The sequence below is a fragment of the Balaenoptera borealis genome (genome assembly GCF_965194805.1).
Source record: "Balaenoptera borealis genome assembly, chromosome: 1".
Taxonomy (NCBI): domain Eukaryota; kingdom Metazoa; phylum Chordata; class Mammalia; order Artiodactyla; family Balaenopteridae; genus Balaenoptera; species Balaenoptera borealis.
Genome location: NC_138860.1, coordinates 162,351,690 through 162,370,866, shown reverse-complemented (window position 1 = coordinate 162,370,866; position 19,177 = coordinate 162,351,690). Strand labels below are relative to the sequence as shown.

The window sequence follows — 19,177 nt, the reverse complement described above, 5'->3', positions numbered from 1 at the left end:
AATTTAGACAAAATAACATATTTTATTTCATTCCATCCAATGTGTAGTAAAAATTTCTATTCTATTCTAAGACCCTGCCTGCTTAAAAAGCAGACTTAAAGGAGTATGTCAGATGTGAGTGAGTTTTCTTTTTGGCTCCACAGAATGTATTTAACCGGCAGCTCTGCCTAGAACATGATGAGAAGTTGGTATCCTATCTGTCTCTATTACGAGACATTGAAATGAAGACCAAACAAATTCAACCTCTAGAGCTAAACCTGGCAGAACTACAGGATCTGCTGTGTCAGGCCAAGGTAGGTTCCCAGAGACTTCCTCCAGGCCCATCGGCGTGGAGAAAATAAAGACTATTCAGGAAGAAAAATGTGTTCAAAAACACTACCATTTAATGGACAAAAAATAGATTGGAAAAGTGTAACTAGAGATCTGTGAAGAACACCAGGGAGTACCAGTCTCACAGAAGCCAAAGCAGAAGAGAGTCAAGGGAGGAGTAGTCGGCAGTGTTAAATACAGTAGGGAGACTGAGTACAGTGAGGACTAAAAGGGGGTTTAGTGCCTGAGAGTCGCTGGGGACCTTGATAAGAACAGTTACAGTGCGGTCATGGGATATAAACTAGGTGGCACTGAGAATAAACGGGAGGTTGGACGGTACGGACAATTAACATATGTCATTCTTTCCAGAAGCTTGATAATGCAGGCAAGGAAAGAGGTAGAACACTAGCTAGAGGAGATGGACTAAAAGAGGAATGTTTTGAGTGAATTTTTAGGCTGAGGAGAAGGAACCAATAGAAAAGGAGAATTTGAAGTTAGAGGAGAGAGGAAGTGCTGACTGGTGGAATGAGGTCCCTGAGGACATGGAAAGGCATAGACTTAGACAGCCTTGAGCAGGAGGAGGAATAGCTCTTTGACTGGAACTGGAGGCTGAGAGTTGTCACAGGATTGGAGTCACGATGAGGACAGAGATTGTAGAGGTTTACCAGTTCTCTCAGTATCTAGAGTATGGCCTTGGGCAGGGGGGCTGAAGGGGAAATGAGGATCATGCCCAGAAGAACTACCGAGCTCTTCCCCAGCTTGTTTCTGGCTTCTCTACTGAGGAGCAGACTATTGAGGAGTAGCTGAGTGGGAAAGCTGGCTTGGGATATTTTTATGTTCATTGGTTCTGCTCCCTTGGACTTTGGAGTGGAAGACTTGTCCTTTGATTGACTTATATTGCATAACATTATGTAAAGCATAATGACACTCTTGGAGAGGCAGCAAGTTGTAGTGCAAGGAGCATTGCACTGAGTCAGAAAACCTGAATCCAAGTCTTGGCTGTCTTGCTTATCAGCTGGGCGACCTCAGGGGAAAACAAATTCACATTTTTAAGCACTGAGGAATCTCTCCTGTTAATCCAGGATAATAATATCTACTCTGCCTACTTCAAGAATTATTGTGAGAACCAAATAAACTAGTGAATGTCTATAAAAACATTTTATAAACCCTAAAGCCTGTGTAGGCCTGAGGTGACAGAAAAATATGTTCACAGCTTATTCCTAGACAGCAAGATTTCTAGTCTTGATTTTGGAGGTAACTCCACTTTATGCCCTCAGGTAGTAGACAGGGAGCTAAAGGATCTGTCCACGGTGGTGAGTCAGGAATTGGAATGTGTGAATCAGATTATCATCAGCCAGCCTCAGGAAGTCCCGGCTCAACTGTTGAAGGCTCTAGAAAAAGATGCCAAGAATCTTCAAAAGTCCCTCAGCTCTGTGAGTGACACCTGGGGTTCCAGACTACTCCACCTCCAGAATGCTGCAGAAGTAAAAAAGGTAGCTTCTTGTTTTTATTCACAAAGGCTCACAAACTCTGGGTAGGCTTGGAGAGTTTTATCATCTAATTTGCCATTTATTTCTTAGACTAGAGTTTTAAATCAGTATGAACAGCTAGAAGGCAGACTTCAAGATCTGAGAGCCTGGGTTGGCAATACCCATCTTATTCTGAACAGCAAGGAGCATGTCAATGAAACAGATACCGTCGACAGCCTGAATCACTATCTCCAGCAGTATGAGGTAAGCAGTCCACCAGTTCTCAAGCATGTTTTATTTGTTCTTTTGAGTTGTATCAATTTTATTTCTCTGCTAGGCAAACTGGTATCTGTACTTGCCTTTCTTAGAAAGTCTGACTTTCCATTTGAGAAATAAAGTCAGCTACGTTTAGTTTTTTAGGTTATCATACCTCTGGAGCTTCTTCAGTGATTATGATTATTTTTCCTTTCAGCTGTACTGAGAATCTGTGGAATGGCCTATGATTATCCAACTTAATCTTCTCTTTATAACTGAGCATCTAGTATCCCTTTTTTCTATTTTGCCCAAGATCTAATCCTATGCGCACACACCAGTTGTTGTTTTTTTTAATGATTCTAGACTTTCTTTCTTTTTGCTTTTTATTTTTTGAATTTTATTTAATTTTTTTTATACAGCAGGTTCTTATTAGTTATCTATTTTATACTTATTAGTGTATATATGTCAATCCCAATCTCCCAATTCATCCCACCCCCACCCCCTGCTTTCCCCCCTTGGTGCACACACACCAGTATTTTTTAAATTATTATTATTATTATTTTTTAACATCTTTATTGGAGTATAATTGCTTTACATTGTTGTGTTAGTTTCTGCTGTATAACAAAGTGAGGTCAGCTAACGTATACATATATCCCCATATCCCCTCCCTCTTGCGTCTCCCTCCCACCCTCCCTATCCGACCCCTCTAGGTGGTCACAAAGCACTGAGCTGATCTCCCTGTACTATGCAGCTGCTTCCCACTAGCTATCTGTTTTACATTTGGTAGTGTATATATGTCAATGTCACTCTTTCACTTCATCTCAGCTTACCCTTCCCCCTCCCCGTGTCCTCAAATCCATTCTCTACATCTGCGTCTTTATTCCTGTCCTGCCCCTAGGTTCCTCAGAACCATTTTTTTGTTTTTTTAAGATTCCATATATATGTGTTAGCATACGGTATTTGTTTTTCTCTTTCTGACTTACTTCACTCTGTATGACAGTCTCTAGGTCCATCCACCTCACTACAAATAGTTCAATTTTGTTTCTTTTTATGGCTGAGTAATATTCCATTGTATATATGTGCCATATCTTCTTTATCCATTCATCTGTCGATGGACACTTAGGTTGCTTCCGTGTCTTGGCTGTTGTAAATAGAGCTGCAATGAACATTGTGGTACATGACTATTTTTGAATTATGGTTTTCACAGGGTATATGCCCAGTAGTGGGATTGCTGGGTCATATGGTAGTTCTATTTTTAGTTTTTTAAGGAACCTCCATACTGTTCTCCGTAGTGGCTGTATCAATTTACATTCCCACCAACAGTGCAAGAGGGTTCCCTTTTCTCCATACCCTCGCCAGCATTTATTGTTTGTAGAATTTTTGATGATGGCCATTCTGACTAGTGTGAGGTGATTACCTCACTGTAGTTTTGATTTGCGTTTTTCTAATGATTAGTAATGTTGAGCATTCTTTCATGTGTTTGTTGGCAATCTGTATATCTTCCATGGAGAAATGTCTATTTAGTTAGGTCTTCTGCCCATTTTTGGATTGGGTTGTTTGTTTTTTTGATATTGAGCGGCATGAGCTGTATATTTTGGAGATTAATCCTTTGTCAGTTGCTTTGTTAGCAAATATTTTCTCCCATTCTGAGGGTTGTCTTTTCATCTTGTTTATGGTTTCCTTTGCTGTGCAAAAGCTTTTAAGTTTCATTAGGTCCCATTTGTTTATTTTTGTTTTTATTTCCATTTCTCTAGGAGGTGGGTCAAAAAGGATCTTGCTGTGATTTATGTCACAGAGTGTTCTGCCTGTGTTTTCCTGTCACACACCAGCTTTGATCAGTGATCTAGAGCATGGGTTTGCAAACTTTTTCTATAAAGGGTTAGATAGTAAATATTTTAGGCCTTGCAGGTGACCTGTTTCTGTGGCAGCCATTCAGCTCTGCTGTTGAAACATGAAAGCAGCCATAGACAGTACATAAACAAATGGTTGTGGACATGTTACAATAAAACTTTATTTACAAAAACAGGTGTCAGGCAGATTTGGCTCAGGGACTGTAGATTGCCGACCTCTGATCTCGAGAGATGGTTTTCTTCTTGTTAAACTCCAAGTTACTTGATTCTTTTTATAAGTCAGTGAGAGAAAGTTAAAGATTCTGAGATACATATGAGCCGAGGATTCTCCCCCCATCCCCACCTTCAACATTGTTGTTTCTTTTGGTTATACTTAAGGTAATATCAGATAATACTCACATTGGTTTATCCACGCTCTGCTATAGATATTCCTCTCCTAAAACTCTTTCTAAAGTCAGAGCAGAACTAGAGATGTTCCATCCTATTCCATCCTCTTCATTTTCCCCAGTCTTAGGAGACACAGACCTAAATGTTGTCTGTGGTCAGGCTTCCTTGTATGCAACCTCGTCCCTCTTTATCTTGCAAGAGTTGGCCTGCCTTCTTTCATAGCCTTTTATCCAAATATACCATTGGAGGAGTGAGTAGCATACTTTATCTGTTCACGGGCAGAGTACTAAAAGAAGCAAGGGTGAGAAAAATTTCTAAGATACAGTACGAGATATGAAAACAGAGCATCTCATGCATTGGGATCCTTGCCTAGTTATAACTTACACAAATTCTGTTATAGAAAGAGAGCCACAGCCTAAGCCTCATTTTCCTAGTGACAGTTTCCCAAATCCATGTGTTCACACATGAAGGAAGTATAGTCTTGTGATAAATATCCAAGAAGCCCTTCTCCCAGCCTGCTTTTCAAGATTGCTGACTACGCTCAATTTCAAAGTGATAGACGGGTAGATATCTTACTTGTTTTTATGTTCTTTATTGCATCCAGTATAACATAGTTGATGATCACTAAATGTTTGTGGGAAAATTGCATGCTTTTTAATTGTCTGAAAACAGATAAATTCTAGTGTTTAGGCAGTTTTCTACTGCTTTAAAGAAGCAATATAACTATTATATAAGAAAGTCTGACTGTAATCCTTTACAGTTTTAAAATATGTAAGCAACATTATTTACTCTAAAAGTCAAATTTCAGTGAACCAAAAATAAATTGAATATTTTCTCACTTCTGGCCTACCAGGTACTCAGGGCTAGACAAATACAAATAGGTATTTGAATCTAAGGAAATACAATTAGACAGATATATCTCAGACCAATCATGTTATACTTTCCAAAACTTAAAAAAATACATTTTTTCACAGACACCTGGGATTAGCTGTACTGTAATTCTGGTATTATAAATAATTGAAAGCTTAGTGCATTTAGAAATCAAGGGCTAGTAAAGGAAACCTAACTGTAATATGCGAGGGGTTTGGAGAGGCCAGAAGTGAGAGAGACTTCGGTTTGGCCCTAGAAATTATCAGTGTCAATTATAAAAATGCAAGAAATTAACCTCTGTTTGATCATGTTGATTCTTTGATTAGAACCAACAGCTTCTGCTTCTATAGAGAATAAGAAGTTTCTTTTCTTTTTTCTTTTTCTTCCTTTCCCCACTTACCTTAGGATTTGAAACAGCCCATGGCTGAAAGGAAATCTCAGCTGGATGCACTTGCCTTTGATATTCAGTTCTTTATCTCTGAGCACGCCCAGGACTTGCCTCCTCAGCAGAACCGACAGATGCTAAGGCTTCTGAATGAACTGCAGAGGTCCTTCCAGGACCATGTGGCGCGGACCGCAGCCCAGGTGGATGCCTTGCGGGGCCGTCTTCAACAGATGGAGCAGGCAGCCCGGCTTAAGGTCAGGCTGAACCAGAAGCTGGGCTCAGTTGGTCTCTGGATGTCCTCTATCTTTGGGTTTTCTGGCCAGACTCCGTTTGTCATGATTCCAGGAGCCTGCGTTTACCAGTTTTGATTGGTTCAGGCCAGTTTGGTTCTGGTCCAGGAGGCAGCTATTCTGGCTGTTTTTCTTGCCGTGTTTTTGGTTTTATGTGTGTGTGTGTGTGAGAGAGAATATGTGTGTTTACATGTGTATGCATGTGCAAGTGTTTTCTTTTTAGTGAGACTCTACTGTCACTGTGTCTCATTGTCTCTGACTTTCAGATGAAAATTTTGATCCCTAGCCCTTATTTCTCCTACTCTCTCCCTCAGCATTCTCTTGAGGACTGTTAGGAACATTTAGGTATTCTGAGCTCTTGAGAAGAATGGTCCTGAAATCAGTTTTATTCTGGGGCTTTTCAAATGATTAACAGTAAGATTCCTTGACCACCTTCAAACAGCTGACAAAAAGATGTTTATCAGAATCATATTAATTTTTAAGCACATTTGAAATTATTATTTTCTAGCACCGTTCTTTACACTGTTGTGCCCAGTGCTTATTCAGTTATTGGAAAACTGTGTGTAGAGGCACTCTTGATACATTTTGGGGGGTGGGGGGAAGCAACTAATCATCTCACCACCTTCTATCACAAGCCTTTTCTTGCAGGACTCAACATAATTGCATTAATGGTAACATCATAACCTTATAATACCAAGAATGATGCTTATGCCATTTCTGCTGTTTGAATAATAAGTTGGAATTCAGCAAGATGATACTAGAATTGTCCTTGTCACCAGCAAAACTGTCTCAGGGTCTCTTTTATTAAATATTGTGCAAAGTAGAATTGAGCTTTTGAGTCAGGCTTAAAGGATATTAAAGGCTTAAAGTCAAGTCTCTATGTCCCTTATTACTGCTTAGTTGTTTCAGCTGTATTGAATTTGAAGTAAAATACTAATGAAATATGTTAGGTTACCTTCCATATCTGGAAATTTGCAGTGTCCTCACTTGGGAATTTATATAGCCTGGTGTAGCTTATGGATAATTAACGAAATAGCATTGGTCTGGGCCACCAGACCCACATCCAGGGACACAGCCCACATCCAGGATAGGCTCCTGAGCTGCAGAAGGTGATACAGTTGCATGTGAACATTCTCTCTAAGCGTGTAATTAATTCCACAATGTTTATTAACCTTGTTATTGTCAGAAATGCTCTGCTTCTCTCTATATTTGCCCTGAATGCATGTGTATGTCTGTGTGTTAACTTGTTTGCTTTGCTTTTTTCAGATTCAGTCTGCACCCATCCTAACCCATGAAGATCCTGTTTTACAGCTGAAGAACTCTTAGGAGTTCTCTTCCAGAGCCCTTCTATTTGTCCTAAAGAGGGGGAGAGAGGGCCAATTTGGGCACCTGTTTGTAAGTGCAGGTGACTAAAACACCATCAGAAGGTAGAAACTGGTGGAAAACGGTTCTAGAAGGATGGTCAGGAGAACACATCATGCTCAATTGCTCAATCAGGTGCTTCAGTGTCATGCGACTGAGAGGTCTGGAGAAAGGATCAGGCACAGAAGTGTACTCCCTCCTCCCCTTGGGCTGGCTTTTCTCTTGGGTAATGGTATAGACACCTGAAGGACTGAGCCCGTTGCTATTCTGGGGCAGTTCCCTTCTCCTCAGAATAGCCAAGCCCTTCATGCCTGGCATGTAATCATTCCATTTAATGGGTGTCTGCATTTGTGAGATATTTGATTTATATAAAATCAGCTCAATTACTAAGAAACTCAATTAGCTTATAAATTATCCAGTTTCTTGATTTTTACTCCTAGTCTAGTCCTTCTAATTTTCCATATTATGACTTAACATATAGTGTATCATCCAGTTCCAGTAGAATTGATCAGAACCGCTAATTTATTATTACCACCAATATCATCTGTGGATTTTAAGCATCTGGGCTCTCTGTTCTCCATTTCCAAGGATAATAACAGCAGTCTGGCAAAGGAGCTTCCAGACCAAAACCTGGGAGCGTTCTCACCCCAAATCACCGCTGATTATAATCCCGACCATAGCCCAAGATTAACAGACGATCCAATTGAGGGGAGCTTTCTGAATATGATTTCTGTGCCTTTTCCTCCTCTAGTCTCCCACCAACTTTTCCATCCTTGAGATATAACCTTCCTATTTTACATTTCAGAGAGTTATCTTGTATTTATAAAATGAGAATCATTAATTGTCTCTTGGCCCCTTTGCATTTTAATTAGACCCTGCAGAAACAACAAAATACCTGTCACCAGAAATTGGAGGATCTTTGCAACTGGGTAGGACAGGCAGAAAGAGCATTGGCTGGCCATCAAGGTAGAGCCACCCAGCAGGATCTCCCTGCTTTGCAGAAGAACCAAAGTGACTTGAAGGTCAGTAAGAGCTAACTCATTTTTTTCATTCCTTCAAGTATTTATAAAGGCTTGCTATGTGCCAGGCACAGTGCTTAGTGCCAATAACATAATGGTAAACGTCCCTGCTCTCATGAAGCTTACAGTGTAGTGGAAGAGACAGACATTGCACAAATAATCACAAAAATGAACATATGATTTATTCAGTATTATATCTATAAAGGAAAAGTTACATGAGAACATATAACAGAGAGACCCAATCTTGACTTGGATATCAAGATTACCTTAAAGAAGTGTCACTTAAACTGAGAAACAGAGGGTACGTAGGGGTTGATGCATGAAAGTGTGGGAGGAAGAAGAAAATTGCCAGGCAGAGGCCTGTACATCAGTCTGGAGGTGGGAATGGGGTCGAGCACAATGTATTCAAGAGCTGAAAGAAAGCTAGTTCAATTGGACTGCGAAGAAAAAAAGGAAGATTAGTGAATGATGAGTCTGGAGGGTAGGACCCAGATCACTCTGGGCCTTATAGGCTACATTAGGATTAAGGAGCGATAACCAAGAAAGTTATAAAGGACCAACCAGGCCTCAACTCCGCTAGAATCCTGTTGTCAACTCTTCTTTATAGAAGAATGATCTCTTTGAGGATAACTCATTGCAGAATAAAAATCATGTTTGTGGGCAGTCTCCTTTTTTGTCTTCACTAAAAATCTTCTTAGAAATTTAAATTTAAATTTTACTTAGAAAATTAAATATTAAAAAAGTTTCTTAATTAAAAAGCATTTAAAATTTTATTATCTCCATTGGTTTAGGCATAAACCTTAAGCAAATTATACTCAGGGACATACGTCAATTGCAGATAATGTCATCCTAGTCATTCATCTTCATGCTGTTGAGAGGTCTTAGAAGTTCTAAAGTTGAAGCCTCTGCCATCCTGTTTTCATGTGTTAAGGATTTACAGGATGACATTCAGAATCATGCCACCTCATTTGCCAGTGTTGTCAAAGACGCTGAAGGGTTCCTGGAAGAGAACCAAACTAAGCTGAGCCCCCATGAGTTGACAGCTCTCCGGGAAAAACTTCATCAGGCTAAGGAACAGTATGAGGCTCTCCAGGAAAGGTTGAAGCTGGCCCAGAAGGAGCTGGAGGAAGTGGTGACCTCAGCCTTACAGCAGGAGACTGAAAAGGTAACCAGACTGCTATGATGCTTGGTGTTTTTCAAAAAAGAAAATTTTGGTACCTACACAAATAAAAGGTAATGAAGGGAAACTGCTTTACAGAGAGCATAGAATCACAAAAAAGGGTTAATTCAGGAGCAGATCTGTGAGTCAATATTTATTTTTATAAGAAACATCCTGAAGGACTTTAAGTTAGGAGTAGTTGGTAGTAAATTCATATTCCAAATCATCACCATCATCATCATCCTTGGGGAAAAAGCAAATGACATATTTCTAACATGAATCTGGACTGGTGATCCAAGGGTACTAATGAAAATACCTGGGCAGTCTTAATGGGCCACAGGCTATCCTCAAGCTGCCACTATAGTTTCAGTGGGAAGTCATGGCACTGGGATAAACCTAAAAGAAGGTAAAGTCTCATGGTCTTCTGCATCCCACTCAGCACTGGCTTATTGAATCAAAGTTCTTTTTCTGGCTGTGAACTTGTACACTAATGAGGGAGGTAGAGAATGTGGAAAGAGAAGTAAGTTACCTGAAGATGAATTCTGAAATACATGAATATATCACTTGGCATAACCTGTTTTATTAAAGTACTTGAAGAGTCAGAAAATAGAATTTGAGAGACAAGTTTCAGAATTCAGTGCTCTACTTGGCAGAGAAAATGCTGGGAGTAGTCTGCATTTTCCTTAAGGAAAAACAGACAGGTAATTGAGTGTGACTGTGATATTTTTTATCCTACCAAGGCAGTGTATAACTTCTGCGTACCTAGAAAGGATTCCATAAAGCTTGGAGGTGCCAGGACTAAATCATCTCTTAACAAAGCCCTTTCAAATCCTGGGATTTGCCGCCCTCCTGCTCCTTTATTAAAAGCAGTGAGATGTAGATCAAATTTAGGGATTGTTTTAAATAATTATTCTTCAACAGATTTAGAAGATGCTTATTTTTCTTTGTGGGTGCAAAGACTGCTTATACCCAGCCTTAGAGCCTCTTCTTTTTTTTTTTTTTTTTTTTAAAGCCTAAATGTCTTCCCTTTTACTTAACCCCTTTGGCTGATAGCTGAGTATCTAAGGCCTTCTCACTAGACTCCCCCTGTGGCTTTCAGAGTAAAGCAGCAAAGGAACTGGAAGAGAACAGGAGTAAGATCGATGCTCTCTTGGATTGGCTGACTTCAGTGGGATCATTGGGTGGACAGATGGAGCAGCTCTCAGGAGATAACCTGGAGAAAGGAGCCTTGGATACCACTGATGGTCACATGGGGGTGAACCAAGCCCCAGAGACGCTGGGCAAGCAATGTGAGAAGTTGAAGGTGAGCATGTTAGCTTGTTCTTACAATGCTGGGTGAATCTCTGCTGCCCTGGGCAAGTCACCATAACCTCCTGCCCTAAATCCAGTGAGCACTTCTCAGTTCATATCTTCTTTGATTTCTCAGCAGCCTTGACAGTCTTGACCACTCCCCTTGAAATAGTTTCTCCCTTGTTTCCATAGCACTATCTGCCCTGATAATCCTCCTCCCTTTCCTCTGGCCAGCTTTTGAAATACTGATACGCTTCCAGGTTGTAGCCTAGGCCTCTTCTTGTCTTCAGAATATATTTTCCTTGGGTAATCTCATCCACCCATGACACTTCACTTCCCATTTGTACTAGTGGTTTCCATGTATATATTTGTCTCCAGCCCAGATGCCTGCCCTGAGCTTCAAACCAGTGTATAAATCCATCTGCCTATTTGCAACTTGGAACCACAAGCACCTCAACCTGAGAAATAGACCTCCTATTTTCTAAAATACCCCTCCCCCATTGAACATGTACTCCTTCCTATATTCCCACTTACTTGCCTGGACTAAACATCATCCTAGATTCCTTTCCTTCCCTCACTCTCCCATATTGAATCAGTCATCAAATCCCACGCTTCTTATAGCTCTTTTAAAGTCATCCACATGTTTTTATCTCCATCGAGATATTATTGCATTTCAGACTACTATCAGCTCTCACTTGTGTTATAGTAACTTCAACTGGTCTCCTTGCCTCTTGGCTTTTACCCTCCAATCCATTCCCACACTACTAAGTGATCTTTTTAAGATGCTGTGTCCCTGCTTAACCCTTTTAATAGTTCCCTGCTGCCCTCAGGAAACTATTTCTTACTCATCTCTACTCATCTATTCATTCAGCAAATATTGAGGGCCTGATGCATGACAGGTATTGGAGATAAACCAGTGAACCAGCCAGATCCACCATCTCCAAGACATTAACTGACATATGCAGGCATATTGTATTACATGATTGAAAGACTATTACATATTTAGGGAACTTAGAAAACACACGGATCACATATGTTAGTGATACCTTTATAGCATACAAAATTGGTTTAGCTGAAATGCTTCTGTTGAACAGCCTGTGTGGGCCATTGCCTTATTTTGTATTCATAGGATTTCTGCCTCTTGCATGCTACTTCTGTGCTTGGAAGATCCATTGTAGCGTGTACCCTAAAGCCATGGCAGTCTTGGCACAGAGCAGAAATGGTCCTGCTGTCACAGGGGCTTCCTGATACTGCTTGCTGGCAGCTCCACCTAGGAAGGACACTGTCTTACCTGTGGGTGGATGAGAGTGGGGACATCTGGGCAGTATACAGACAAGCTGTAGTACTGCCCCTTTCTGTCTCTTTGAGCAGGATATATTTGTCACCCCAGCTTCGCTGAGATGACGTCGGAAGCTGAAGCTATCAGGTTGCTGTTGTCCTTCTCTAGGGAGTTGCATAAACAGTATAGATAGCTAAGAACACTTAACTGAGCTCCCGGTGACTTCTGTTAGACTCAGGAAGAACATTTTAGGAACAAAACCAAGCAACCACAACTGTCCTAAAAGAACTTATGTTCCACTGAAACAGAAAAAAGGTCTACATGTCTGTATATAGACATAACACATACAAATAAAACGTACATATTACCTATACTATCCAGAAATACAGTTTATTCTCACTAATATACAAATTGTTTATTTAAAGAATTAATTTTCCAACATTTTTTCTAGTAGGGACAGTCTTCAAGGATATGTGAATGACATATTTCACAGCTTAGCATTTGCAGGTTTTATGCTGTCATATGTATGACTTATCCAACTTACTGTCTCCTTCCATCAGTGTGGGTAGTTTTAGTTGGCCATTTGTACCTTCTCTTAGATCCGGGGTAGTTTAGTGAAGAGAGTCAGGTTCAAGTCACAATTTGTCCCTTAACTATCTGCATGACCTTAGTCAAGCCATACAACACCTTTTTGGTATTCACTTATCCAATCCTTGATATGGGAATTACATGGTCGGCCTACACTGCAGATGGTGGCACGAGTATTATGAGATAATACATGGAAACTGTCAGATCCTAGATGAGTCAGTTCATCTGGGATTAGCAGATGGCATAATGCATAGAGAGTGAGAGATATTGATGATTTCTGAGCAGCTGGAAAAGTGACATATTGAGATCTCTCCCTACTTCTAGCTGTAGACATAAACAAGTTATTGTGGTGTCCCTACTGATTGTCCTTTGTTTGGGGGGATTTTTGCCAGGCTCGTCACCAAGAATTGCTGTCTCAGCAGCAAAATTTCATCCTGGCCACCCAGTCTGCTCAGACGTTCCTGGACCAGCATGGCCACAATCTCACACCCGAGGAGCAGCAGATGCTGCAAGAAAAGCTCGGAGAACTAAAGGGGCAGTATGTGACTTCCCTGGCCCAGTCAGAGGCAGAACTGAAGCGGGTGCAGACACTACGGGATGAGCTGCAGAAGTTTCTGCAGGATCATCGAGAGTTTGAAAACTGGCTGGAACGGTCTGAGAAAGAGCTGGAGAATATGCACAAGCGAGACAGCAGCCCCGAGGCCCTTCCCGCCCTACTAAAGCGACAGGGGAGCTTCTCAGAGGATGTAATTTCCCACAAAGGAGACTTGAGATTTGTGACTATCTCAGGACAGAAAGTCTTGGACACAGAAAATGGCCTTGAGGAAGGCAAAGAACCATCAGCAGCTGGAACCTTAGTGAAGGACAAGCTGAAGGATGCAGCAGAAAGATACAGTGCTCTCCATTCAAAGGTAGAGGAGAGGTTCCTGGCAGCCCCTGGTGAAACAGTCATGGCAGCCCTCACACAACTGTGGGTGGTTTCTGGGGCTTACAGTAAGAACCTCAGACACAGTGAACAAGCTGATTTGTAGATTGACCATGGGTAGAATGAGTTATGAGTGTTTATGAGTTCTGAAAAATTGCAAAATATAGAGGCCCAGGGGCTCATGCCTGATCTGAGCAATATCCAGGGGTATGTCTCACTGCAGTGGTGAAGGTGGAAGTGCTCACCTCCCTGTGTCCTGACCAGCAGCCATGGCCTCCCAAGAGACAGAGCACAGGGAGACTTAAACGAAATATACAGTCTTTATTCCTGGACAGAACATCTAGGGTAAATCCTTATCTTCCTCCCTATCAAAGAACTCCCTTTAGCTCCCAAGATATAGAATCCAGTCAGTTCTTCTTACTTGTCTTGTGCTTTTTGCCAACATCTTTCACCCCCCAAAAGGAACACGTTTTGTACCTCTCAGTCCCCACCTTTGCCTGCAACCTGATGTATATTTCTTTGGTGGCTTGTCATACAACTAAATCTTCCCAGGTATATAATAAAGTGGGGGTGGATAGTATGGATCAAACAGTCACACCCCACTTACAGAAAATGGTTGCTACCATCTATCTGTGGGGGCCCACACTAACCTTAACCGTAGTTACAGTCAGTTCCCTGTAACATAGCCAGACCTCTTTGGACTGTGCCTGGGAAGCTGCTGCCTTTGGCCTGACCCACTTAAGTCTGCTTTCCCTTTTTTTTTTTTTTTTTCTTATGGCACAGTGTACACGACTGGGCGCTCACCTGAACTTGCTGCTGGGCCAGTATCAGCAGTTCCAGAGCAGTGCCGAAAGCCTGCAGGCCTGGATGAAAGCTTGTGAGGCCAATGTGGCGAAGCTCCTCTCAGAAACTGTCGCCTCTGACCCTGGGGTCCTGCAACAGCAGCTTGTGACCACAAAGGTGAGCCAATACACAAGCTGTTGTACTGCATGGCTTAGAGTAGCTTCAAAGCAAAGCAGATGCTTGCATAGGTTAAAGGCAGTGGTTGGGATGCCTTGGACAACATATGATTCCTAAATACTTTATTCTGATGTCTGTGGCTATGTATAAACAGAATTATTCTGTAAAGCTGCTCAGTAGCTCTCGACCCCTAGAACCAGCTTTGACTATGCACTGTGATGGTTTTCTTGTGTCCTTTTTCATGGACAAGCAGCAGTTGCAGGAGGAATTGGCTGAGCATCAAGTACCTGTAGAAAAGCTCCGAAAAGTAGCTCATGACCTCATGGAAATTGAAGGGGAGCCAGCCCCAGACCACAAGCGTGTTCAAGAAACTACAGGTATGAAGCAGCAATAGCCAGAGCGTTCCCCTAATTCCTAGTATGTGCCTCTGTTCTGTAACATATCACATTGTGTTGTACAAGTATCTGTGGTGCTAGCTAGGGGCTGTGGATATAAGCACGAATAGCTCACCGTCTAATGAACTTTATTCTTACACCATACGAGGCCTTCATGGTCTGACTTCAACCTCTTTTCCCCAGGCACTCGCCTTCTAGCCACACCCGACTTCTTTCCTTTCCCAAGTCATTTCCTCATTACTATACCCCTGAAGTTTTTCCTATTGCTTAGCTGCTAACATTTATTGAGTCCTTACCATACATGATGAAATCTTGCTTATGCTTCAAGATGTAACCGGGAAGTTACTTCCTTTGTAAAGTCCTGACACCACCCCCGCCCCGACCCCCAAGAAGAAGTAAAAGATAAGAAATAGTCATTCTTCCTTCGGGTTTCTCTAGTACAGTACTCCTAGTACCAATATAGCACTTATGATTTTATTATTATGGTTAGTTGATGTGCCTTCCACTACCTATGCTCTCTTTTTGAGTTTTAAGGTTTGTAGAAGGCAGGGACTTTATCATAATAATCTTTAGTCATCAGATTCGAGCACAATTTCTGGCACTTAGTAGGTGCTAAATATATAATGCTTCTTGAATTTGGTTCAAATAATGATGTATTTAGGCTTATTCTTTCTGTTTGTCTTGATTTCTGTTGTTATTATAACTAACATGTACAATTTAAATACGTTTTCTTTTTCAAGTGCAACACAAAAATTGTCCCCACTCTCTCTTCTCATGGCCTTGAATTTCCAGATTCCATACTCAGCCATTTCCAAAGCCTCTCCAGTAGCTTGGCAGAGCGCTCTGCTGTGCTGCAGAAAGCCATTGCCCAGTCTCAGAGTGTCCAAGAAAGCCTGGACAGCTTGTTGCAGTCCATCAGTGAAGTTGAAAATAACCTGGAAGAGGAGAAGGTGGCACCGCTGTCATCAGGAGTCATCCAAGAAGCCCTGGCCACTAACATGGTGAGACCTGTGCCCCAAGAGTTAGCATAGAGGGTATATTTGCCATGTTCCATAATGACATCATTTTGAAAAAGTATCAGGAAAAGAATTCATTTCCATGAATCATCTAATAAGACTTAGAATTATTGACTAATCCATGTAAAGGTTTGTCTACCCAATTTCCAAACCATTGGTAAGCTTGAGGAAAAGTGGTGATGGCAAAGTCACTGGTGGCATGGGGTGGAGAACTAAGGGTATTGATGGTATTCTGAAGGTTCAGTTGCAATCCTCCAACCCTCCTTGAGGAGGTGAGCATGTAGTTACTAGAAGCTTATTAGTTTGTGGCTCAGATATCCTAGAATAAGTGAGCCAGGAGCTGACAGACATGTTCTTGATGACAGAAATTGAAGCAGGACATTGCTCGGCAGAAGAGCAGCTTGGAGGCCACGCGTGAGATGGTGACCCGATTCACGGAGACAGCAGACAGCACCTCGGCCGCAGTGCTGCAGGGCAAACTGGCCGAGGTGAGCCAGCGCTTCGAACAGCTCCGGCTACAGCAGCAAGAAAAGGAGAGCTCCCTAAAGAAGCTTCTGCCCCAGGCAGAGATGTTTGAGCATCTCTCTGATAAGCTGCAGCGATTCATGGAAAACAAAAGTCGGTTGCTGGCCTCTGGGAATCAGCCAGATCAAGATATTGCACATTTCTTCCAGCAGATCCAGGTGAGGATATATCTGCCAGATGGGCAGAATAAAGGGGAAAGAAAGGCAAGGAAAAAAATATATTTACTGAACACATAATATGTCAGTCAGTGTACTGGAAACTTTACCTGCATTGTCTTAAAGAGTTCTCACAGCCATCCTGTAAGCTAGATATTGTTTGTTCATTTTTTAAGAACACAGCCTAGATTTATTTTTCACTCATATTACATGTTCAACCCAGATCAGCAGGAACACTTAGCTCATCAAGGTCACTCAGTCTTTCAAGTTGATGGAAACTTCATCCTGACATATGTTTTCATGATTACTACTGCAAGGGAAAGAGGACATATCATATCCATTTACATTTTATTAGTCAAAGCAAGTTTCACATGACCATAGCTGACTTTCAAGGGGGTGGAGAAATGTAATCCTACCATATATCTAGTAGGTGCAGAGCTGAAAATCTTTGGTGAAGAGTTATTACCTCCCGTAGATATAGATGTATATCCAGGAGCAGAATTGCTGGGTCATAGTACCTGCCTGTACTTAATTTGACCAAGTAGTAGCTAACTTGAGCTCCAGAATGGCTGCACCTGCCCACATTCCCACCTGTAGCACCTCAACATTGCTGTATTCCCACATCGCTGCCTTGGGTTTATCCAACTATCTAACGTTTTCCATATTGTACTGTGATCTCACTGTTTTGTTTGGTTTGCTCTCCTAACTTTTTGCTTTTTGTTTTGAAAATTTTTAAACTTACAGAAAAGTAAAAGGAACAGCACAATAAACATCAGCATACTTTTCACCTGGATCCACCAATTGCTGTTTTTTTTTTTTTTTTTTTTTTTTTTTTTTTTTTTTTTTTTTTTTTATTTTATTTTATTTATTTTTTTTTTATTTATTTATTTTTGGCTGTGTTGGGTCTTCGTTTCTGTGTGAGGGCTTTCTCTAGCTGCGGCAAGCGGGGGCCACTCTTCATCGCGGTGCGCAGGCCTCTCACTGTCGCGGCCTCTCCCATTGCGGAGCACAGGCTCCAGACGCACAGGCTCAGTAGGTGTGGCTCACGGGCCCAGTTGCTCCGCGGCATGTGGGATCTTCCCGGTCCAGGGCTCGAACCCGTGTCCCCTGCATTGGCAGGCAGACTCTCAACCACTGCACCACCAGGGAAGCCCCAATTGCTGTTTTTTCTCTCTTTATAAATATGTAAAAGAGTATCACTATGGGCTTCCATTTTCATTATCATCATTGTTCTTTTTTATGCTCAGACGTTTTCAAATTTGGTCAATGGGTGCCCCTTTAAGCTGTCTCCTGGTATCTTTTTGACATGTCCCTACCAGTATATGAATACTCTCTTACTTTCTGGTACAATAAGATGTGTCACGGTCACCTTGTAGTTTCCCTGTCCCATACCTGAAATCACCTGTTTCTCCAAGGAGCCCTATTTTTACTGGGGAATTGTAATTAGATGTCAAAATCCAGATACTAGATGAGCCATTAGGGTGTCAATGCTTCTAGGTCCTTTAAGTGGATAAGATTAGGAAATCTTGAAAGTTTTTTATATCATGTATTCATACTGATAATCCAGCTCCAGCTCAACACCATAGGATTCTTCCTCCATTCCCTATTTGTATCTTCCTCTTCCTACAGGGAGAACCCTCATTTCCAACAACTTAATATATTATTTGCTATATCCTATAATAAAATAAGATCACTTTGTAATTACACTGTTATTTCTACCAATAACAAACCTACTAAGTAAAAGTCAAGATTTCTTTAGATTTCTTTTTGTCCTGAGACTCTGACCTACTGTATACTATGTTCAAAGTTACCTGAAAATTTTTTTCCCTGTAATTTCTTATATAATTAGCTTTCTTTGTTTCTATTTGTATTCAACTCCAGGATTTTATTTTTCTTTGTAAAGTTTTATTTTTAAATATGTGAAACATTAAGAAAGCTCAGATTTTCCAAGACTGCTTTCTAAAGGATCAGCAGGTGGCTAAATGCTCATGGAATAATAATATCTATCTTGAAGAAACTATTTTGGGAATTAAAAAGTATCGGAGATTGGAAATTGGTTCAAGATGGCAGAGTAGAAGGACATGCTCTCACTCCCTCTTGTGAGAGCACCGGAATCACAACTAACTGCTGAACAGTCATCGACAGGAAGACACTGGAGCTCACCAAAAAAGATACCCCACATCCAAAGACAAAGGAGAAGCCACAATGAGACGGTAGGAGGGGCACAATCACAATAAAAGCAAATCCCATAACTGCTGGGTGGTGACTCACAAACTGGAGAACACTTATACCACAGAAGTCCACCCAGTGGAGTGAAGGTTCTGAGCCCCACGTCAGGCTTCCCAACCTGGGGGTCTGGCAACAGGGGGAGGAATTCCTGGAGAATCAGACCTTGAAGGCTAGTGGGATTTGATTATAGGACTTAGACAGGACTGGGGGAAACAGAGACTCCACTCTTGGAGGGCACACACAAACTAGTGTGCGCATCGGGACCCAGGGGAAGGAACAGTAACCCCATAGGAGACTGAACCAGACCTACCTGCTAGTGTTGGAGGGTCTCCTGCAGAGGTGGGGGGTGGATGTGTCTCACCGTGAGGACAAGTACACCAGCAGCAGAAGTTCTGGGAAGTACTCCTTGGCGTGAACCCTCCCAGAGTCTGCCATTACCCCACCAAAGAGCCCGGGTAGG

The 19,177-nt window shown here is 41.6% G+C and overlaps 1 protein-coding gene across 14 annotated transcripts in view; it reads left to right on the top strand.

The window, feature by feature from the left end:
* MACF1 (microtubule actin crosslinking factor 1) overlaps nucleotides 1-19,177 on the top strand; it is a 346,247-nt gene that overhangs the window by 221,208 nt on the left and 105,862 nt on the right. For 11 of the 14 annotated variants that reach the window (XM_082387384.1, XM_082387376.1, XM_082387386.1 and 8 more), the window contains exons 37-48: nucleotides 144-297; nucleotides 1,591-1,802; nucleotides 1,890-2,042; nucleotides 5,546-5,779; nucleotides 8,050-8,199; nucleotides 9,128-9,361; nucleotides 10,455-10,658; nucleotides 12,905-13,423; nucleotides 14,221-14,397; nucleotides 14,651-14,774; nucleotides 15,585-15,793; nucleotides 16,174-16,491. In XM_082387384.1, coding sequence (XP_082243510.1) covers nucleotides 144-297; nucleotides 1,591-1,802; nucleotides 1,890-2,042; nucleotides 5,546-5,779; nucleotides 8,050-8,199; nucleotides 9,128-9,361; nucleotides 10,455-10,658; nucleotides 12,905-13,423; nucleotides 14,221-14,397; nucleotides 14,651-14,774; nucleotides 15,585-15,793; nucleotides 16,174-16,491 — 2,688 coding nt within the window. The remainder of the gene's footprint in view (nucleotides 1-143; nucleotides 298-1,590; nucleotides 1,803-1,889; nucleotides 2,043-5,545; nucleotides 5,780-8,049; nucleotides 8,200-9,127; nucleotides 9,362-10,454; nucleotides 10,659-12,904; nucleotides 13,424-14,220; nucleotides 14,398-14,650; nucleotides 14,775-15,584; nucleotides 15,794-16,173; nucleotides 16,492-19,177) is intronic. The other 3 variants (XM_082387379.1, XM_082387380.1, XM_082387378.1) reach the window with 1 other exon arrangement.